Source organism: Mustela nigripes, chromosome 3 (genome assembly GCF_022355385.1).
Source record: "Mustela nigripes isolate SB6536 chromosome 3, MUSNIG.SB6536, whole genome shotgun sequence".
Classification (NCBI taxonomy): domain Eukaryota; kingdom Metazoa; phylum Chordata; class Mammalia; order Carnivora; family Mustelidae; genus Mustela; species Mustela nigripes.
In genome coordinates this window covers 43,937,718-43,960,186 of record NC_081559.1, presented here as the reverse complement: position 1 = coordinate 43,960,186, position 22,469 = coordinate 43,937,718, and the positions used below count along the sequence as shown (strand labels likewise).

Below are 22,469 nucleotides of genomic sequence, written 5' to 3'. Positions count from 1 at the left end.
CCCCCCCGCCCAGCCTCCGCTCTACCCAGTGGCCCCACTCCGCCCCATTCCCGCCTAGCCCCGCCCTGCCCTGCCCCACCGGGCCCCGCCCCTCTCCCACAGGGCCCCGCCCCTCTCTCGCCCCGCAGTGCCCTGCCTGGCCCCACCTGGACCCGGGGCGCCGGATCCTCGCCCAAGCGCGCCTGCAGCTTCCGCACCATCACTTGCCGCTTCCACTCGGGGATGGGCCGGCCGTGCTCGTCCTGCGTGGGCACCAGGCCGTCGAGGTCGCCCGAGGGCAGCCTGTCCAGCTGCAGCGCCACCAGGCAGTTCGGGCCGTCTTCCGCCGCCATCTCCTTTCCCTGTGCAGACTGGGGGTGGTCACTCAGGCCCCGGAGGGGATCCCGCCCGCCCGGCATCGGTGGGGAGGGTCTCCCGGGAGGAGGGGTGGGGGGTAGGCCAGGGAGGGAGGGACAGGGAGACCCAGCCTGGTAAGCGTTGGCCTCTGAAGACAGGGATCCCCGGTGTCCGCTGTGGGACCCAGGTATGTGCATGGGGGGATCGCTGGCTGGGAGAGGCAACCAGAGATTCCTCCCCTCTTCTGTACATGGCAGAGAGGTTGACACGTGGATGTACAAACTCGCTTGGGGTACATTTACATGGAGAAAGTCTGGTGGCCAATTCTGAACCACAGGACTTGTCAGAGCCTTTAACCTGTGCTCTGTAACTCTCCAAGAGAGGCAGCACCATGCAGCACTTTCCAAACTTGCACAGAACCTCTCAGGGGCTGAGAGTTCCTGGGATCCATTCAAGGAAAGGGTGGGTTGGATTTATAATGGCCTCATGCCCAGAAAGAAAAGGAGAAAGAGGAGCCAGCCTCCTCCAGTGGGTCCTAGGCTGGGTGGGAGACCCTGAGGAAGGAGGGCAGCAGACCCTAGGCCCACTCACTGGACAACTGCATCTCTGCCCCAGAAGTGACCTGGCCTGGGCACACATAGGACTCTGATGAGAGGCCAGCTGGGCTCTGTGGGTTGGTTGGGGAGACGGGGTAACAGGGGTATGGAAGTGGGAGGCGTACCGTGGGGACAGCCATGGTGCTGGTGGTGACCCGTGGGGGAGCTGCCCAGATTGTCTGCTCCCTCAGAAGAGTCTGGTCAGGCTGGCCAGGCCAGGCTGGGCTGGGAGTCACCACTACTGGGGGAAGGGAAGCAGAGTCAGGGGGCTTCCCAGACTCTGAGAAGGCCAGGGGGATGAGAGGAGAAAACCCTGGACCTGGGGCAGAACTGGCTTTCTGGAAGGACCACTAGACTTGGAGTCAAAGACCCAGCCAGTCTCCCAACAAAAGGCCCAGGACCCGGGACACTGATTTATCGCCCAGCATCTCTGGGCGCCTGCGGTTTACCCCCTCCCCCGTTGAGCAGGCAAGGGCAGAGGGTTGGGCTGTCTGGGGACCTAACGCAGCTCCATCAGACTGCAAAAGATCAGAACTCTCCTCTTCCCGGCCTTCCCCAGGACCACACCCCAACCAAGAAACACACCCTGCACCATACACACACATGCACATACACACACCTCCTTCATAGGACTGTGGAGACCTGTGCCACGAAGCGGGGCTTACTCTCACAAATATGGGGACTGCTGATATTTTTCATGCTGTTCTATTTCATTTTGCTAAAATGGTCCCAAATCCTTAAGAGTCCGAGCCTGCCTCGGCTAGCCCGCAGATGCACCACCTGCTGGGCTCTTCAACCAGCAGCAGCAGACCCAGAAGAGCCCCAGGCCCCAGAGACCTGACCTTCGAGATTACCCCTGGACAAACTGAAGCCGGGAGAGGGGACCAGGCTGCCAAGGATCACACAGTCAGGACAGCCAGGCCCTGGGGGCTGGGAGCTCACACGGGGACCCTGGAGGGGGGAGCAGGGGACCACTGATTTGTAATTACAAGCATGGAAAATGTTGATCCTCACTTTAAAGAAGCAACCAGGGCAATGAAAGAAATGTGGAAGCAGCTGGGGCTGGGAGACAGGAAGGATGGCTCCAAATCTGTCCTCACCGTGTGGCACGCCCAGCGCCTGGAGTCAGCTGCTCCTGCAACCCACCCTCTCGAGGGACCTCTGAGCTGAGGGCAGCAGCACCCACTCCTGCCCTCCATGGTCCAGGCCAGTCTTCCCTGGAGACGTGTACTCACAGGTGGGGCTCCTGAGACCTGAGCCCCTTGTTCCTTCCTCTTGGGAGTGCCTTGCAGCAGACAGCGGAGGAGGGGGGAATGGAGGCGGTGGTGGTGTCATCAGGAGCGGAACCTGGGGGCAGAGGGACCCGGTCAGCAGGAGGTCCAGGTGGGCCTTGGCATGGGCCACCAGCGATCCCGCTGGGGCAGTAAGGAGGCACAGAGCAGGCTAGCCCTGGTCCAGTCTCCCAGGGGACTGGGAGTATGGTGGGGAGTGGAAAGCTGCCATCGACACCACTGACAGGAGAACGGCACCGTTTATCTAAGGGCCTGGCTCCCGGCCTCTGGAGGTGCTGGGCCGGGGATGGTGTCAGCTTGGCTGACCTCTCTCTGGCCTTATGAGACATGTGTGCACCCATCACACACACACCCATGCATGCATGTACACACATGTAATGGATACAACACACGTGTGCATGTGCACACACACACACACATTCGTGCATGTGCACAGCCCTCCCTCGCTGTCCTGGACTTCTGTGCTGAGATTGCCCGCCTGGAGAGGAGCAGGGAGGGAGCATCTTGAGGCATCTGAACACTTCTCTGACACACCAGCAGGGGCCTTGTGGCTGTGGCCACACCTCAGAGCGGGGTGCTGTGCCAGGACCCACCAGGCAGTGTCCAGGCCAGGCCCCTCCCCAAGGCCACAGGGAAACAGAGATCACCAAGATCGGACCCTCAGCACTGCAGAGACCCCCAGAACTCACCCCTGCACCCTGCCCCACACCCAGGGCAAGGCACGGACCTGACTGTGGCCACCTCTCCTGCCTCCCCAGGGACACTGGTTGCAGCCAGGAGGAGCCCTGGACCTGGACGAATGTCCCCAGCTCACCCTGAGCAGTCTCAGCTCTGGGGACTGACCACCTGAAGCCAAGACTTCTGGCCCAGCTGACCTAGCAAGCAGGGGCTGTGAGTCGCGGGACCACACTCATCTCTTCGTGTCCCACCGCATGCAGCAGAGAAATTCTCCAGAATGACACCAGAGCCAGGATTGTCACTTTTTGGCTGAAAGCTGAAAGTTGAAGTCGGGCCAAGCCCATCTCAGAGGGCAGACTCCCATGCTCCCTGCTCCCCTGGTGTCACCGTGATGCCCTTCTCCCTTGGGGCTGTCCCCACGTGCCTCTCCACCTCACAGGGCCACAGCTGCCGGCTGTTGGAGCACCACAGCCTGGCTGTCAGAGGGCAGCTCCTCACCCCTCCTTGCTGTGGGTGGCAGAGGGGGGATAGGCCTCCAGGCTGGTGCTGGAGAGAGCCCTGAGCAGGACACGGCTGCCTGGCCTGGGGCTGGGACTATGCTGTCACTCAGTCTCCTTCTCTGCTCTTTCTGCATTAAAGTGCTTCAACATTTTGCAATAAGAAGCCCAGCGTTGCTGTGGCCGGTCCTGCTGGGGCAAACCGCTCGGCCACACTGAGTGTCCCCGCGCTCAGTCCCACCTCCCAGCAAGGAGGCACAGATCTTAGGGAGCTACCGGAGCTTGGTGGCACCCTCAGGAGAACCCCTGACCTGCACCCGCTGCCTTCAGCCCCTCAATTGCTCCCCTACCCAGGACCCTCCGCCCACCATGGCCACTGGAAAGGAACACAGCCTGAAGCCCCGTCTGCCAGCCACCACGCACCTCACATGTCAGTCTTTCCAGGAATCCGGTGGAAAGCCCAGGAGTCCCGGTGCTCCATGGGTAGGGGAGTGTCTGCCGGCCCCTGGCTCGGGGGGAGACCCACAGAGGCAGGGGCTGGGTTGAGCACAGGGAGCTGCCACAGTACTGGGCTGTCAGGGCTGTCCCAACTGCCGCCCCCAGGAGCGGGAGTCGTCGCATTAATATTTGAAGACTCAGGTATCAAGTGGCCAGGCGGGCTTGGGGCTGGGTGCCGGATCCCTTACCATGGCACCTTAACCCTCAGTGGGGCAGGGGCCAGAGGAGCAGACCCTCTCGGGATGTGGGCGAGACTTGAGATCCCTGGGTCATGAGAGAGGGAGAAGCTAGCCAGAGGAAAGCCCAGTACTGTACCTCCAGCCCCAGAGTAGCTCCCAGGGCACAGACGGAGAAACCAAGGCTCGCTGGGATGTGGGGAGAGCTGGGATCAGAATCTTATTTGAGACCCCCAGTCCTTGCTCCAGGAACCCCTTGAATCACTGCTCTTTGGGTCGGGGGCATCAGCAGTGGAGGAGAATGCTGATGGGGGTGCCTCTGGGGACTGGGGAGGCCCTGACACTGGTTGGGTTTCTTGCACTCCTATTGAGGATGCAAAACCCTGGCTGCTCTTTATGTGGCCATTTCTCAGGGCTGCATCTGGAAGGAGGGACCCAGAGGGATCTTACTGCTCACTGTAAAATGGGGGTTCCCCAAACTCAGGGGTCCTCAGCCGTGACACCAACCTCCTGTGGGTACAGTAGCCATCTGTATCCATATCGCATTATGCAGGGACCTGGGGCAAGGGGACCCAAGCAAACATAACACTTGCTCTCTGCAGTGGTCCTGGATGATAGTGTCTTCTTCCAGCGTCCATGACACAGACCTTGGCTGGCTTATGAGCTTTAAGCAGGACCAAGTCAGACCCTGGAGCCTGGGGCCTCCCCCTGCTATCTCCTACCCCTCTCCCTAAAGGAGTCGGCTCTTGGGGTTAGGGGCAAGAAGCCCCCCTCCCCCGCCAGAGCACAGGAAGTTGGTTTGGGGTGCAGAGGAATGAACTTGGACCCCAGTGCTGCACCCGCAGCCTGGGGGAACTCATGTCACTCTCCTGGCCCCAGCTACACCCTCCCCAACCTCCATGGAGAAATGAGGGGAAGTCACACCTGGGGTCTTGGTTTCCCCTCCTATAAGTCAGGAAGATGACAAATTACGGGAGGTGCCTGACGGGCCAGTGTGGGGAGCTCACACCTCATCGGCGTGTTCTCACCACAGAGCTCTACCCGGCCCCGTCTGCTGTGCTGTTTCCCTGGCACCGGGAGAAGCGACATCCTGACACTAACCAAGTCTGTAAGGAGCTGAAGGGGCTCAGATGTGGGGCTCCGACCTCTGGGTCCTGACGTCTGGGCACATGCCCCACCCCCAAATTGGGCAATTGCCCTGAGGTCAGTGGTTGGCTCGGCCCTTTCCGGGGCCTGCCATCTCCTTTCCTGTGTTTTGGTGAGATTTGAGCAATGCTGGGTCTGCCATGCATTATACATCGAGGACAGCTGTGGCGAGCCGGGTTACAGGCCTGTAATGCCACCCGGGCTGAGAAAATCATGACCCACAGATGGGCGCCGGACACCGGTCACCACGGCTGAGATTCAATTACTGGCGGCACCGCCAGGCCCCACCCCTCACCGAAGAGGAGGCTGTCCCTGGGGAGTCTCTTGCCCTCTCTGGGCCTCAGTTCTGCAGCAAAGACAAAAGGGTCCTGGAGCCCTTGTGACCTCAGGGAGGGAATGAGCACCCGCTGGAGACCTCAGGAGCATCTCCCGCCACCACTCATCCTTCCTGTTTCACAGATGAGAAACTGAGGCTTGGAGATGCCGTGACCTCACCAGCCAGGAAGAGCCTCTCCAGCCCCAGTGGGTGCAAGTACAGGGCCAGGGCCAATAGGACCAGCCGGTGCTATGGTGGGGGATGAGAGGCTGCCCCGCCTCACGCCTGTTTGGAGGGCGGGCTTACCAGCCCGGGCTGCTATTTCTAATGCCACCATCTGGCGGGGACCTCACTCAAGCCTGGGCCCTGCAGCCAGAAGCCCACCCCGTCAGAGAGGACCAACCCTTCGCCCAACCCTTCATTGTGCAGAGGGGGCCCAAGGGCCAGGTAGCAGGAAGACCTGGCAGCTGGACTGAGGCAGGGCCTGGCCTCCCTGAGCCGAGGGTAGGCCTGGGTACTGGGCAGCATGGACCCAGATCCTGCAACCCAGTGGCTGAGGGGGCGCCTCCCACATGCACAGCCTGGTTCCCCAGGCCACCTCTCCTGAGACCCACAGCTCTCGGGGGCAGGTGCGGCCGCCCTATATGTCTTCCACCACCTCCCCTGAGCCCGGCGTGGGAAGAAGCTGGCGAGGCGACCTCTGGATATTATGTTTCCATCAATATTGCATAAGGCGCCCGGCACCCCCCTCCCCTCAACCAACACCCCGCCCTCCCACTGAGCCAAGTCTGCATGTGAGGCAGGTGGCCTGGGGGGGACCCACACCCCCAACTGCCCTGGGCGCTCACTGAGGGAAGATGGGAGGCTCCAGGCCTAACCCCAAGTCCCACATGGGCGCCCCAACTCTCTGTAGATACAGCAACAAGCCTCAAAAACCAGGGTTTTGTGGATGGGCTGGGCCCTGCTGGTCACAGGCTGGGGAGCTGGGGAGTCCTGAGAGAACAGAATTCTGCCTCAGATCCTATGGCGACACCAGGGACACAGTGAGGACAGCCCGAGATGGGCCGCTTCTCCACGGCCCCAGGGCCATCGGGAGAACACCCAGAACCCTGCCCCTGGCCGCTCAAGCTGAGCCAAGTGGCCAAAAGGTTCTGATAGATGTGCCAGGGCCTGGGGAAGGAGGGCTGAGGTCAGAGACACTGCCCAGACAGGAGGCCCAGGAGTGACTAGGCTGGGGACTGGCCGGGACCTACCCACTGGCAGCAGGGCCACGCCCACCCCCCTCCTGATCTCAGCTTCCAGGTCGGCCACAGGGACCACCGAGGGGCCAGGAGGGACCCAGGTGGCCAGGACATTCCCAGCCTGTAGACTGTGGAGCTCTGCCCGCCACACCAGGAACCTATTCAGTCCCACAAACTCCTCACACCCGAGCCCAAAAGACAACGTTTTACCAAATAGTAACCAATGGAATGTCTCGTACATAAATCATGTCATAAAGAAATGACTTCCAGCAGTCAGGGTAGTCCTCAGTTCTTAGACCGCGACATCAGCACAACCCTGTGCTGCCCCAGGCCACAGCAGGCTGGGATGCGGGGGGTGGGGGAATGATCGTCCCACAGGCCCAGGACCAGGGAGGACCGCAGCTCTGCCTCAGTTGGCCCAGGATGCTCCTGAGGGAAAACGAGGCACAGGAACCCCCTCGGTGAGACCTGGCATGGGGGGGGGCGTGTCACACCTCTGGACCTTGGTGCTCTCACCTGGAAATGGGGCCACATGATCCCAGGGACGCTTTCTAAAAGGGTGGCCTCTAAATTGGCAAAACTGTGGCCAGTTGGGACTAATTTGTCATAGCAGCTGCCTTGGACCTGGAATGGGGACAGGGATGGGTGGGAGGATGCTGGGGGTCCTGTTTCGACGCAGACGTCACCCACGAGAACACCCGTCCGCCTGCCCACGTGTCTGTGTTCGTTTACTTGCTCACATGCCCATGGATCCTCTCCATTCAGTGCACGCTGTGGTCTATCGTGCACAGGGGGCTGGGGACAGCAGGACGGATAGGATTCTTGTCCTTGTGGATGGGAAATATCTCAGCGAGGGGTAAGCCACGAGGGCCGGTGTGGGCCGGTGTGGGACCGGAACTTGCTGCCTTCTGGATGGCCATGTGACTCAGAGCCCTGCTCCCAACCCCCGGGTACCCTCAGTCCGACAGTGTCACCCCTTAGGCACCCCAGCCATGGCCCAGCCACAGGCCAGCCCTGCTCCCTGCCATAGCCACCATGGCCCTTGTCTTGACCCCTGCCACTGCCCCTGTGAAAGGCCCAGTCAGGCCCTCTGTCACAGTCCCAGTCTCGGTCCCTGTCATAGTTCCAGTCACAGTCCCTGCCACAGCCCCAGTCATGGCCCCTGCCACAGTCCTGTGACAGCCCCAGTCATAGCCCCGTAACAGTCCAGTCATGGTCCCTGTCATGGTCCTAGTCATAGCCCCTGTCACAACCCCTGTCACATCCTCAGTCAGGGCCCCTGTGACAGCCCCTGTCACAACCCCATCACATCCACAGTCAGGGCCCCTGTCACGCCCCTTTCATGCCCCCTGTCCCAGCCTCTGTCACGGCCCCTGTCTCAGCCTCATCACAGCCCCAGTCACAGCCCGTGTCACAGTCCCAGTCATGGTCCCTGTCACGGTCCCAGTCATAGCCCCTTCACAGCCCCAGTCATAGCCCTGCTACATCCTCTGTTACAACCCCTGTCACATCCCCAGTCAGTGCCCCTGTCACACCCCTATCACACCCCCTGTCCCAGCCTCTGTCACGGTCCCTGTCCCAGCCTCTGTCACGAACCCTGTCATGGCCCATCACAGCTCCTGCTGCAGCCCCATCATGGCTCTGTCATGATCCTTGTCACAGTCCCTGCTGCAGCCCAGTCCCAGAACTGGGCCAGCTGACTTGTGACACTGGCTCTGTCCTGGCCCAAGACCATTTCCCTGGGACCAACCTGGTGTCCATAATGAGCTTTCTCCATAACTTGTTGTCAGGAGAGCCAGGGACCCTGTCACCCCAGCCTCCGGGGCTGGGGGGTGGGCACTGTGAAGCTTACCGGCCCGGCTGTCTCCCGCAGGAACTGGGCACAGTCCTGGTGTCCATGGTACTCTGCCAGGTCTGCCGCCGTGTAACCATCTTCATCTCGTAAGGAGGGGTCCACATGGTGGGAGACCAGCGTCTGGCAGCACTGCAGGGAGGGGACACATGTGACTATTGCATCACCTGCTTGTGCCCACAGCATTTACCAGGTGTGATGGAGGGCAGGCACTGTGCTGGTTTCATCTCACAGGTGGGCAACTGAGGCCACCAACAGCTAAGGAACTTACCCAAGACCCTGCTGTTGTTCACTACAGGGCCAGGGCTCGAATCCCCAAGGCCCACCCACCTCTGCCCCATCCAGGCAGCAGCAGCACCAAGCTCCACAGGCACCAGCACACAGTCCCAGATGGAAACCGAGGCACCCGCAGTCAGGAACTGCCAGATGCTCAGCTGCTAGTAGGTGGTACAGCTGACACCCTGGCTGGGCAGCCTGATCCTGACCTTGCCCTTGTAGTCCTTGCCATGGGCTCTAAAGGCAGAACTGGTGTCTGTACAGCAATGTTGGGAGGTATGTGTGTCATTTTCACAGGAAGAAATGGGAAGATGGAACCATAACCTGAGCACTGTGGGATTTGTGAGCAGGGGGTGAGTGATTACAGATGACCAAGATCTGTGAGGTGACTGTACCAGAAGCAAAGCAGGTGGGCAGATGGGTCCCATCAGGGACTAGGGTAACAGGTCCCCAAGGACAACATAAAATATGCTTTAAATGTAAAGTCACCTTCCTAAAGCATCAAAGAGGCAAAAAGGAAGTGAGGAATTACCAAGCCAAGCTCAGGAGTCAGGGAAAATCTGGAGGGATAAACCTATCACTCAGAAGTGTTTCTGCACTGGCAGCACAGCCTCACAGGACTAGGGAGACCAGGAAAAGCCCAGGGTCCTCCAAAGGCGAGAGCTCCAATTTATCACCTAGCACTGTAGGCTGAAGGTTCTACCCTCAGAGTAAAGGTAAACCAGAAGCCAGCCAGCCCTCCGCTTCCCTTCACTCAGTGGCCCAGGGAACCTTGAACCTGAAATGTGGAGTGGGAAGGTCCTGGGCTCACAATTTCCATGGATGCCTGACAACCAGAGGCAAATAATGTTTCAGCCAAGGCCTCACATGACTCCCACAAATTGTTTTTCAAATATAAGTTCCAGCATGGAGTCAGACAAAGCCGGGAGCCCAAAGAAATAAGATACCAGAACAAGAGCCAGAAGACCCAACTCACCAGGAAATAGACCCACAAGGACCCAAGAACTAACAGAACACAACTGGGCTTATTATTTTCAAGGGAATAAAAATCAAGCTTGAAAATTTAGGCGTGGAATTATCAACCATGAAAAGAGACATGGTGCATTTAAATGATGATGGTTAGTAGGTCAGGAACATAGAAATAATGACCACGTGAAAAGCTGAAGCTGTAAGACAAGTGAGCAGAAAATCAGTCAGAAGCAGCCATCCAGATGCAGCACAGAGAGACAAAAAGCTGAAAGCAGAACCTGTCTGTGATATTGTTTGTGGCAGTAAACCCAGAAAGAGGAGAAACAGAATGGGTGCAGAAGTCCCATCTGCGGGGATAATGGCTGGGAATTTCACAGAACTTAAGGAAGCACCGAAGCACAAATTCAAGATGCTCATGCAATCCCCAGTGGGAGAAATAAAGAGCAATCTGCCTCACGTCATCCCCATAGTAAAATTGTAGGAAAGCAAGGACAAAATGAAAAACCTTAGAAGTGACAAGAAAAAGAATGATTATCTTCAAAACAGTGGCTCCTCTCAGCTGACTTCTTTGTAGAAGCCACCAGGCAATGAAAGAATGACATTTTTCCAGCACCAGAGGAAAATACATGGAAATTTCCAAGCAACAATTCTATACCCAGCAAAAATACCCTTCAATAGTGATCATGAGATAAAGGTAAACAAAACAGGCAAACAAAACAAAATGAAACAAAGAATTTGCCAGCAACACTCCCACACTAAGGGAACATCTGAGGCATTGGCTTTAGACTGAGGGGAAGAGATTCCACAGAGAAGGCCAGAGATGCCAGGAGGAATGAAGATGACAAAGTAGTAAATTTGTGGATAAATTCAAATAAGCCTTTATTTTTTGACTGAATGAAAAACAATAATGTCAGATTTTTTTTAACTGTAGAAATAAAACACATTAAAAATGGTGCGACCCCATCAGCCTCATCCCCACCCTGCAAGCTTTCCTGCTCCCTTCGTCCTTGCCACTAGTCTCTAGGCTGTGCCTTGAAAAGCTTAAGCCATCACAGGAAGCTGGGGGCTGCTGGGGACCATTGTGCTCACAGCCTGGAGGCTTGTCTAAAAGATGGGGAAGTGAGTCCTTCCGTTATCATTCTGGAGTGACACATGGACCACTCATTCAGCCCCAATGTCACCCTGTGAGGTTTATTACTGTGCCTGCGCTACACAAAATGACAAGAGGCACAGAAAAGGATGGGAAGCCTCCCCAAGGTCATCCTGCTAGGAAGTGGGGCAGCCTGGATTCAGAGCTGTGTCTCTAGGAGCCTGTGGTCTTCATCACACCCGAGACAGAGGAGCGTCCCAGGACAGCGCAGGGCCTGGCTGGTCCAGGATCCTCCCTGCCATCAGTCCCAAAGCCCTCTTTTTTTGCAAAAGTTTCCTGACACTCTGCTGCTCTTCTGGCATGAACACAATTGGTAATACAAGTTGCCTGCACACATAAATTTAAAATATTATGCTCTAGGGGCGCCTGGGTGGCTCAGTGTGTTAAGCTTCTGCCTTCGGCTCAGGTCATGATCCCAGGGTCCTGGGATCGAGCCCCGCATCAGGCTCTCTGCTCAGCGGGAAGCCTGCTTCCTCCTCTCTCTCTCTGCCTGCCTCTCTGCCTACTGCCTACTTGTGATCTCTCTCTCTGTCAAATAAATAAATAAAATCTTTAAAAAAAATAAATAAAATAAAATATTATGCTCTAATGTAAAGGAGAAAAAAATAGTTTATAATTAAAAAAACATGCATGTTACTATGTGAGTATTTGGGCATGGCTGCACCAAAGACAAAAGTCTGCTGTCTGTACCAAGAAAAACGAAGGAGGGCACTCCAACAGACAAAGCAAATTACTGAGTGTCCTGCTTACGCTTCTGGTTATTGTCTCTTTCCTTCACTACCTTAGAGCCAACTACTCTGCAAAGTGTATAAAAATGTTCATGTTATAAGGGTTCCTGGTGGCTTAGTGGGTTAAGCCTCTGCCTTCAGTTCAGGTCATGATCTCAGGGTCTTGGGATCCAGCCCTACACCAGGCTCCCTGCTCAGAGAGGAGTCTGCTTCTCCCTCTCCCTCTGCCTACTGCTCTCCCTGCTTATGCTCTTGCTCCCTCTCTCCCAAATAAATAAATGAAATCCTTTAAAAAAAAATGTTCAGGGGGCTCAGTCAGTTGGGTGTCTGCCTTCAGCTCAGGTCATGATCCCAGGGTCTTGGGATCGAGCCCCACATCGGGCTTCCTGCTCCATGGAGAATCTGCTTCTCCCTCTGCCCTCCTCATGTTTGTGCTCTCATGCACACATGCTCTCTCTCTCTCAAATAAATAAATATGTTCATATGATAAATGGCTTTTGTCCAGGGAAAGCCTAAATGCAAAATGTGTACAGTGGAATGCAGTCAATGATCTCCCTTGTCAGTACTGACTGGTTTTGCATCTATTTGTGAATTCACGTCATTATCCCTTGCTGGTGAGATATTTGTTTTATTTTACTCCTGGTTATATGAATTACTTGCTTTCTCCTTAATTAATGAGGTAAATAAAAATCTTTGACACAGGCTCATTTTATAGTTGAATGAGCATCATGATTATGAGCACTTTCTAAAATTATCACTGAGGGCTGCAAATAAAGCAAAATATTATCTTCCCTTGCCATGTACAGTAGGATCATTCTTGGAAAAGCCTTACATACACTGACATTATGAAAAATACTGGGATGTGTGTAAACACACAATTGAATTTAGGTTCTAAGCTTAATTACATACACTTGGGAATAGCAGGTTCCCTTGTGTCCCCTCCACCACGGGTACCTCAATCACTGGAAAACCAAAAACAGTCCTGAAATTTCCGAAACCCACTGCAGAAGGTCCTGCCCTGTTGAGAACCAAATGCTCTTGTGGTTCTCGAATCCTCGGTCATGTCCTAAGCAAGTGCGTTCAATAACTATGTGTCAGAAGAGTGAGTATCCGAATGGAGGAGAGTGAATGAGCGGACGTCAGAGGCTCTGACGATTAAACAGGCCTTCACCCGCACCTCTCATAGGAGCAGAAATCCCTGAGGCAGTCGCGCTCCCAATACCTCTAGGAACTCAGAATACTCAGTAGTAAGTTCAATTCTTGAATTAGAGGCCACAGTAAGTTAGAGTTAAAACTGAGTTAAAACCACTCATCAGAACCCTGAGAGAGTCTTATTTACACCTGTCTTCTGTCGTTTCCTTTTCAACCTCATCAGCAAAGCCCCAGACGACACCCCGTCATATGGCAACTTCCTTCTCCAAACAGCCATGGCATCTCACACCCTCTTCTCGAGATTTCCCAGCATTCTCTTAACTCAGCATTAAACCTAGCTCCACACTGTCACCAGCGAACCCTTACCGCCAGCCCTGGCTCCTGCTCTATTCTGTTCTAGCAGCTGACTGTGTTTAGTCGTCTCTCCCTTGCCAGAAGTCCGGCTCCTTCTCCTGTTCACACACCACTGTAAGATCCACTGTCTCTATGAATTCTTTCTAGATTGGCTGAGCCAATGCTATGCACACAGGTAGTTCTTGAAATTGTACATCATAATCCCCTGGCGCGTTTTAAAAGTCCTGATACCTGGGGGTCCCACCCAGAACCAATCAAATCAGGATCTCTGGGCAAGTGGAGCCCAGGTGTTAGGATACTTTAAACCTGTTCTGGAGATTCCCAGTGCACAGACAACCTTAAGAACCACCATATAGCACTATACACTGCATCTAAAATCCCAAACAAAAAGTTAGCTATTAAATTCAGCTATGTAGACGAGACAATCTATCACGGTCACTTTGCATTTACTCCAGGAAGGCAAGGGTGGTTTAACATTTTTTAAAGTAATCAGAATAGAAAGAAAGGTCTTGAGATGTTTGCCCGCCTATGTTCACTGTGGCACTGTCCACAACAGCCAAGTGCGAAAGGCAACCCAAGTGTCCCCTGATGGGTGAAAGACCAGAGACAATGTGGGTCCATCCACACAAGGAAATGTGACTCAGCCTTAAAAAGGAAGGAAATCCTGTGTCCTGCTACACCATGGTTTAACCTTGAGGATATAACGTTGACTGAAATAAGCCAGTCACAAAAAGATAACTGCTATCTGATTCTACCCTCGTGTTGTTCCTCGAGTTGTCAGACTCATAGGGACAGAAAGTAGAAAAGTGGGTTCCCAGGGCTGGGGGATGGGAGCAGGGAAATGTTTCATAGGGACAGAGTTCCGGTTTTGAGAGATGAAAGCCGGGAGGTCTGCTGTATAACAATGCATATAGTGAACATCACTGCACCATACACTTAGAAACAGAAGGAGAAGTTGGCGTTTTAAAAGATTTTATTTATTTGAGAGAGAGAGAGAGAACTAGCGCATGAGGCAGGAGGGGCAGAGGGAGAAGCAGACTCCTTGCTGAGGGGGATCCTGATGTGGGGCTCGATCCTGGGAATCCAGGATCATAACCTGAGCTGAAAGCAGACACCTAACCCACTGAGCCAACCATCTGTCCCAGGAGGGTAAGTTTTATGTAACGTATTTTTTAACTTCAATTTAAAAAGTAAGCAATTGGTATAATTCACACCATTCAAAGAATAAAGACTGTTGATATAGTAAAACAAAACATGTTAAACAATCATTGCTCCCTTTGGAGGCTGCTGGGACACCAGTTCTTTATTCTGAAGTTTTTATTCCTAAAAATTAGGAGAATCTGTCTCAGCTAAGGAGCCTATGGAGACCTGAAGACTACATGTAGTGTGGTATTCTGGAGGGAATTCTGGAGCAGATAAAAAGACATAAGGTAAAAACTAAGGAAGTCCTGGGGTTGTCTGGGTGGCTTTGTTGGTTAAGCGTCCAACTCAGTTTTGGCTCAGGTCATGGTCTTGGAGTCATGAGATCAAGCCCCAAGTTGGGCTCTACACTCAGCACGGAGTCTGCTTGTCCTTCCCCCTCCCTCCCCTGCTCATGCTCACTCTTGAGCACACGCCCTCTCTCTAAATAAATAAATGAATAAATAAGCCTTTAAAAAACTAAGGAAATCAGAATAAAGTATGGACTTTGGTTGGTAATACTGTATCAGTTTGGGTCCACTAATTGTGACAAATGCACTAGGCTGATTAAGTGGTTAATGCTGGCGGAAACGGATGTGGGTCTTTGGGTTCCTCTGCCTGTACTAGTGTCTCGATTGTTCTACAATCTAAAATCATCCTGAACTACTTTGAAATAAGAATTTATTTTAAAGTTGCAGGGGAGATCAAGCATTATCCTAGGCTTCTGGGACAAAGCAGATTTCTGGAACTGCGAATGGATTAGCAGATGCCGCGGACAAACCAGTCGTGTGCGGTTCCTGTTTGGCCTCCGAGTCTGGTGCAATCCGGGAAGTAGATACCTGACAGTCCGGGCAGGCTGGCTCAGAGGTGAGAGTAGGACCTCACTATGAATTATTGTTAGATGTGATACTGGTTTGAAACTGTGTTAAAAAACAAAGGGGGTCCTTATCTCTTGGAGATGTAGGCTGAAGTATTTCTGGATAAAATACCGTGAAGTCTCTAGTTCTCTCTTGAATAACACAGCAGCCGAGGGGGCGGTGGAGGGGCGGGGAGCCAGCCAGGCTCTCACGTGGATTCAGGGTTTCCGTCAGAAGAAGACTGAAAGCAGATCTGTTCTGGGCTGTGTGGCCTGAGTTATTCCGTTTCCATATGCAGAGCCGGTGAGGACCCACAGGCTCTGGGCTTACCTGTTCAACTCCTTGGGCTCATAATGAGGATTTCATTTGCAGAAAGCCACGGCTCCAGCCGCCTTCCTGAGAGGGTCCCTTGGGACTTGGGGTCCCCTCATACCTCCAAATCTTCTGTTGTCCCTGTCCTCCGGCCCGCTGTCCCCCTCCCTGGCCAGGAAGGGGTGGAAGCTGGGGAGACAGAGCTGGGGGAGCGAACCTGCAGGGTTGAGTGGTGTCTGACGAGGAGGGAGGGAGTGTAGCTGGGGTGGGGAGTCGAGGGAGTGAAGAGTCAGAGAAAGACCATTTCACAGCTGCTGTGAGCTGGGGTCCTGTCTCCTTTGCCTTCTTCCAAAGGAACAGTGCCTTCCCGTGACTGTGCTTGCTGCAGTTTATTTTACCTGACTCGGCTGACACTGGGCCACGAGCCCCAGCCCTACTTTGGGTTCCAGCTGTGAACAGCTGTCTGGAAGCAGAGAGCCCGACTGGGGCACTCAGCTGTGATCTCAACATCACTCTCCCTCTGGACTGAGCTGTGGGGGGCTGAAGGAAGCGGATCCCCCTTGGGGACAGTGCTCCATGGGGCTGGGTTGGGGAGGCAGAGGAGGAAACCTGTGTTTTGCTCTCAGCTGGCCTTGCCTTTCCGTGAGGTCAGTATGCAGGGAATGCGCGGGGCAGGGGTTCCGCATGGTCTATTCTCAGTGTTGGACCCTGAATATTTAAATGTCACCCCTGCTGACTCCGGGTTCCTCATGTTGTCTCCTAGGGGCTGGGCCACACAAGTCCCTGAGATTTCTTGGATGATAGCAACAGGGCTACCCTCACGCCTCTGAGCGCAGCAGTCAAGGGTTCTCCTGGGCAGATGACATACCCCGGGGGTCTCTGTGCAAAGGAAGGGGTGCGCACGGAGGGAGAGCCTGAATTTGGCCCCCAGGTAACTCAGAGTCTGGGCCCTGGGCAGTGACTGCCATCTCAGCCTCACTTTACCCACCAGTAAAAGGGGAATCGTGACTCCTCTCCCACTGGGCTGCTGAGTGGGTTATTTCTGCAGGAAGTGCAGGAAGGGGGAGCTCCCAGGCCTCCAGCTTCTGGGGGCTCCCAGTCTCTACCTCTCACCTTGCCGGCCTTACCTCCATGTGCCCGTTCTCGGCTGCATCATGGAGGGGGGTCCCTCCCCAGGAGTCTGTCGTGACAGGGGCGCCCATCAGCAGGAGCCGGTCTAGAATGGGTGTGTGGCCGCCTTGAGCTGCAAAGTGGAGGGCTGTGGCCCCCTCATTATCCCGTGCTGTCAGGCCAATGTCGGTGAAGGTGACCTGGGGAAGGTGGAGGAGGAGGACCCGCTCAGGAGGTGACCCCTCGTAGGGAGGCAGACAGGGCGGGCAGTGAGCTCAGCACAGAAGCGGGAGGCGATCCTCCCCAGAAGCCAATGAAACTCCAGGAACCACTTCTAGGAAAATTCTGCCTTCCTGATGGAAGGGGCTGGTGGCTGTGGTGTCACCCTGTTTCTCCTTCCTCCGGCCTTGATGTGGCCAACTTTCACCATAAGGGAGAGGCTGGGAGAATGCAGAGATGCAGCCAAATGGGGCTGGGTGTCTGACCCAAAGACAGCAAAGCCTCCTGCTGCTCCTACGCTCCTACGTAGAAGGGACCCTGGGAAGGAGGTTCAAGTTCCATTGTCACCTGCAGCCCAAAGTGTGCTGGCCGATCTGATAGTCAACTGAGTCTGCTGGGAAAAGACCGGTGAGCCGGGAACAGAGGCCCTCCTGTCAGCTGGCTCCCCTGAGGGGGAGGACGCCCTGCTCCCAAGTCAGGGACCCAGCTGGGAGGCTGCAGTGGGAGTCACGTTGGAAAGGCCTTTCTGGCCCTGAGAGCCCGTGGCCCTGGCTGCTCCTTCCCTTTCCCTGGGATGAGCCCCCACAGTGCTCCCTCCTGCCACCCTCCCTGTCCCCTTGACACCCCCCAAAACACTGAGCTGCTTCTCCCCCAGCATACCCCCCGTGGCTCAGTGCCATGGCCAGAGACGCCCGGTACTCCCCACCCGAGGGGCCAAGAATCCAGGTGCGGAGACAGGTACATTTCTGGGGGGGCCGCATTCTGAACCGGACGGGGTCAGAACGACAGGAGAGGGAACGTGAGGACAGCTCCATGGGAAGGCCAGGGTGGGGATGCTGGGCTTTCTCCTGGGAGTGGAGCCGCTCTCAGCGGAGCACTCGTGGGAAGGTGGCTAGGGTAGGGGGGACCAAGCCTCACAAAGTGTGTGTGCCTCTGGTGGGGCCTCAGGGGCGAAAGGGCCAGCCTGGGTGGGACAGCGGCCAAGGGAGGCTGGAGACCAATGCTGGTGGCTCAAAGACCAAGGCAGGTGTCTGGATTTCATCATTTGTTCCTTGGTTCATCAACTTGCTGGGTCAGTGTCTCCAGAGCCTGTGCTCCACGCCAGGCCCATGGATGCGGTCCTTGCCTCCCAGAGGAATATTTATAGTCTATCAGGTGCTGGTGCCATGGAGTGAAGACAGGAGGACAGTGGGACAGAGGGCTGAATGGGGTGGCGCCGTCCTAAATGGATGGGCAGGGAGGGCAGTGGAGGAGGGGCTCGGCGCCCTGGGGACACTGCTGGGGAGAAGGCCCCTCGGGAAGTATGGGAGGTTCTGAGCAAGGAAGGGTTTTCTCGTCCCCCCCAGTGGCCAGTGTGGCCTTCAGAGATGCCAGTCACATCCTGCCATTCTTGGCTCAGGGTCCGGCAGGAGCTCCCTGCCCCTCAGGAAAGAACCCTGGTCCTCTCGGGGCCTCTGCCTGTCCTCACTCCCTCCGTCCCCCCAAACCAGGCTCTCTCTAAATTGGATTAAAAGCTGGGCCCTCCTCATCTGGGCAAACCCCCCTTGCCCAACTACTTCCTGCCTCTCCTCAGACCCCCCTGACTCTGAGATCTCCCCTGGGCCTCTCTAATGAACTCTCCAGGGTCCCAGAGACCTGGCCTGGTCTGGTTTTCTGTGGTGGAAGCAGGAAGTCCCCAGCCCATGTTGGGAAAATGCATCCCCCCCAACCTGGGCCACTATGTGTTCTGGGGTCTCAGAACTTCCTTCCAGAAAGAGGATTGAATGCCCCTTTCCCGGGTCCAGAAGGGAAGAGACCGGGCGTCGCTTGGGGCTCTGAGACATCAGAGCAGGAAGTGGCTGAATGCAGGGCCAGGAACAGCCAGCGTCCGCTGGGGGCCACCCGCACTGAAGACTCCAGGAAACACCCCAGGACTCCTGGGAGAGGGTCATGAAAGACCCTACTGTCCTGCAGGGGTCACTGCCCATCAAGGCTGCACTCCTGGGCCCAGCCTGGGCCTATACACATGGGTGCTCCCAGTGATGCCCTGGGAACATCCGATCCCCCACAACCTCAGGGGTCCCCAGGAGTCCTGCAGGCAGATGGAGATTCCCCACCCCAGCAGGCCCTGCTAGCTTGGAGCGGGCTCTGGAACCAAGGGGGGAGCAGGTGCCAGCCTCCTCGGACCTCCCATGCCCCCAGCACACTTAGCGCCCCCTTACCAGCCAGACGACCAGTGAGTAGTGGCCACAGGCAGCTGCAGCGTGGAGCGCACTCATGCCATCGAGGGCACGCAGGTGCACATCAGCTCCGCAGTCCTTCACCAGAAACTGGGCCAGGTGTAGGTGGCCCTCCTGGCAGGCCAGGTAGAGTGGGGAGGCTCCAGTGCGCGTCTGCCGGTTCACACCACTGTGGGGGAAGGGGAGGCTCAGAGAGTGTTTGGGGGTTCTTGTAGGAGGCAGACCTCCTCCAACCCCCCAAGGCCCAGATCAAGGGGCGGAGAGGCCCAGACCACCTTACTGGCTGAAGGGCCCCCTAGTGGGTCACCTGCATGGGTGTACAGGTTATACACAGCCTTCTTACTCCCGACCCCTCCACCCCCAACCGCTGAGACCCTGGAATCCAGCTCTGGCACACTCCCTTTTGAGTCGACCAGCTATTCCCAGGGCTGGGGCTTGCTGGTGGGTGAACAGCCTAGTGGGGCGGGTGGTGGGCAGGTCACTGAGCCTCCAGAGCCCAAGGCCTGCTCTGCAGGAAAGGGGCATTGTGAGCAGTGCCTGGGCCTGGCATCCAAACTCCAGGCTCCAGCATAGATGGACTGGAGGAGGGTCACAGGGCTCCCCTGATCCCGCTCTGTCTCTGAGCTGCCACGGGGCCAGGTGAGTTCTTGGTCCCCAGTGGAATTCTGCAGGGAGGGACAGTCTCTGACCCAGACTGACCCCAGCTCCTGGTGATGCTGACTTCACCTGTGGCCCCGTGGTCAGTCCACGTAGGAGTCAGGGTGCTGGGCACGAGACGCCACACACTTGTGTGTTTTCAGTGAAGTCTCCAGGTTTTAAATGGTAAAAAAAGACTTTAAAAAGAGAGTCTAACGGACCCTCTGTGGCTGGCCCGGCCCAGGGCACCCCCAGTGTCTGCAAAAGCAAGTCCCAAAGACCAAGGGGGTGGGCTGAGAACACCAAGGGAGAGAGCGCTATTCCAAAGCTGAGCTGTTGGGCCTTGTCGGGGAGCAAGTGTGGGGCAGCCGGAAGAGCCAGCCCCTCAGCCAAACAGGAGGCCCCCCCAGGAGAAGAGGCACGACTGGAGGCAGGTGGGTCATCAGGGGGAAAGGCTATGTCAGGTGAGGGGTGGACACTAAGTCCCACACCCAGCCAGGCCAGCAGTCCTGGGAATGGGGGTAGGGAAGCCATGAGCATGACGTCCCCAGATGGCCCATCTCGGTGCCCACAGCATCCTCTGTGTGGGCCAACGACTAGACAGGCTCTCAGGATGAGGACGGAAGCGGGGCTGCCCCCTTCCCCAGCTGGTCCCATCCCATCCCTGCCACACCCAGTGTGCCCAGCACCCATTCTGGGCAGCAGGCATAGGGCCACAGGCATGAAACTGGCTGCCCTGGAGGGGTTCCCAGTGCGGGGGAGGGAACAAAGTGGCAGAACCATCCGGGTCACCTGACTAGGGCCTCAGGACCCCCTGAGGGCACTGTAGGCCTCTGCTCATGACTGGAGAGCGTGCACCTTCCCAGCTGGGGTAGCGTGGGTCCTGACATGGCCCCAGGCAGACCGGGAGAAGCCTGAGTGGGGGGTGGGGCTTCTTGGCCCCCCATTGCCCCGTTCTGTGCAGCTAGACACTGCCCTCGGTCCTTAGGATCAAGGTCTGTCCCCCTGGTCCTGAGTCTCACGGGCCCTGTCCCCCTGCACTGGCCCCACACTGGGCCCTCCCTGCTTCCCCAGCTTTCCTGGGGCGCACTCTGGCGGACGACCGGCAGGCGGCGCTCCGGCGGCTCACCTGCTGTGGGCTGCGGCCAGGAGCTTCAGGCAGGTGAGGTCCCCGCTGACGGCAGCATGGTGCAGGGGCAGGGCCCCCTCCAGGGTCTCCAGGGTGGCCGCGTGGCCCTCCCGAAGCAGCCACTGCACCAGCAGAGGATGCCCGAAGCGGGCGGCCAGGTGCAGCGGGGAGACCCCTGAGTCGTCTTGGTCCTACTGGGCAAAGAAGGGCAGGTGGCCTTCTGTGGCCGGCCGGGACCCGTCCCGGCAGGGCAGTCCCAGCGCCCAGGAGCCCGACGCTCTGCCCGCATGCTCTTCCCTCCCTGCCGGCTGAGCCAGGTGGCCTGCTCAGAGGAAAAGGCATGGCGGGGACGCAAGTCCAGGTCTTCCAAGTCCAAACCCATGATCCCCCTGCTCCCGGGCCCCTCTCTCGAGGGCAGTCACAGCCCTTTCTGCCCTCGGCTCGCAGTGGGAAGGGCTTCCACAGGCCCAGCCTTGTCCATGTCGGGCTCTGTGGCCTGCTGCCTGTCCCAGGGCCCTACCTCTGGGCCTCTGTCCGACAGGTGCTGAGCACCTGCCTGCCAGACACGAGTCCTCGCACTGGAAGCATTCCCACGGCAAGCAGCTGGCAGGCCTGGGCATGTCCCCAGGCACAGAAATGGGCACTGCTCCCCCCACCCCGCCTGCCGGGTTGTGGGAAGAGCCGATGGGACCCATGAGTCCTCCCTGTCTGGGACCCAGCACCCCTTCTTGGAGAGTGCCCTTACATGCCCCATTGGAACTCGCCCACTGTCCCACGTCCTCCAACTGCACAAAGGGACCCCAGGTGGGCAGGAAAAGGGAGAGGGTGGGCGCTGCTGGAAATGCCATTGCCTAGATAATCCCTGAGCCTCGATACCCTCCTTCTTCCCACTGCCCCCCACAGTAGGGCCTGGGCTGTCAGGCACCGAGGCCTCCAGCTGTACAAGCCGGGCCCCAGCTCCTGAGCCCGCGTGCCCCCATGCTCCTCTACACACTCCTGTGTGGACCCTTTAGGAAACAGGCCCCCAGATCCGGGCTGATGGAAACCCTGGCAGGCCCCGCTGGCCAGGTGAGGCCAGTCGCTCTGACATGGGGGAGGGCAGGGGGAGAGCTGCTCTGTGCCAGCTTGGGAGTTGGTGCTGGTTTGGGGGCAGGGGGGTGTGCCCATGCCACGCACACCGAGTCCCTAGGACTTCCCGGCTGCCGCTCCCTCAGTCCACATGGACATCAGCCCCTCTCACGGGCTCGCCGCTCTCACCTGCAGCCCGCAGCCTCCGTCACGCACCAGCCAGCAGAGCTCAGCCAGGCTGCCTGTGGCCGCGGCGTCATGTGCCGGGGTGGCCCCGTTGTGGGCCCGCTGGTTGCTGGGCAGCTTGGCCTGCTGTATCAGGAACTTGACACAGGCCAGGTGGCCAGCCCGGCTAGCATGATGCACCAGGCCAGCCCCCAGGGCGTCAACGATGCCCGGGCCCAGGGCCCCGGCCTCCAGCAAACGCTTCAGGGTGGCCAGGTCCCCGTTCTTGGCAGCTGTGAGCGCCTGTTGCTCCTCCAT

At 57.0% G+C, this 22,469-nt stretch overlaps 1 protein-coding gene across 2 annotated transcripts in view; it reads right to left on the bottom strand.

Moving 5' to 3' along the window:
• Window positions 1–22,469, bottom strand: part of ESPNL (espin like) — a 26,391-nt gene extending 3,922 nt beyond the window's left edge. Inside the window, exons 1-8 of one of the 2 annotated variants that reach the window (XM_059392730.1) lie at window positions 22,176–22,469; window positions 20,919–21,109; window positions 19,136–19,322; window positions 16,733–16,915; window positions 8,629–8,760; window positions 2,168–2,279; window positions 1,058–1,170; window positions 147–341 (exon numbers count right to left, since the gene is read on the bottom strand). In XM_059392730.1, coding sequence (XP_059248713.1) covers window positions 147–341; window positions 1,058–1,170; window positions 2,168–2,279; window positions 8,629–8,760; window positions 16,733–16,915; window positions 19,136–19,322; window positions 20,919–21,109; window positions 22,176–22,469 — 1,407 coding nt within the window. Of the gene's footprint in view, window positions 1–131; window positions 377–1,057; window positions 1,171–2,167; window positions 2,280–8,628; window positions 8,761–16,732; window positions 16,916–19,135; window positions 19,323–20,918; window positions 21,110–22,175 lie in introns of those variants that run through there. The other variant, XM_059392731.1, reaches the window with a different exon arrangement.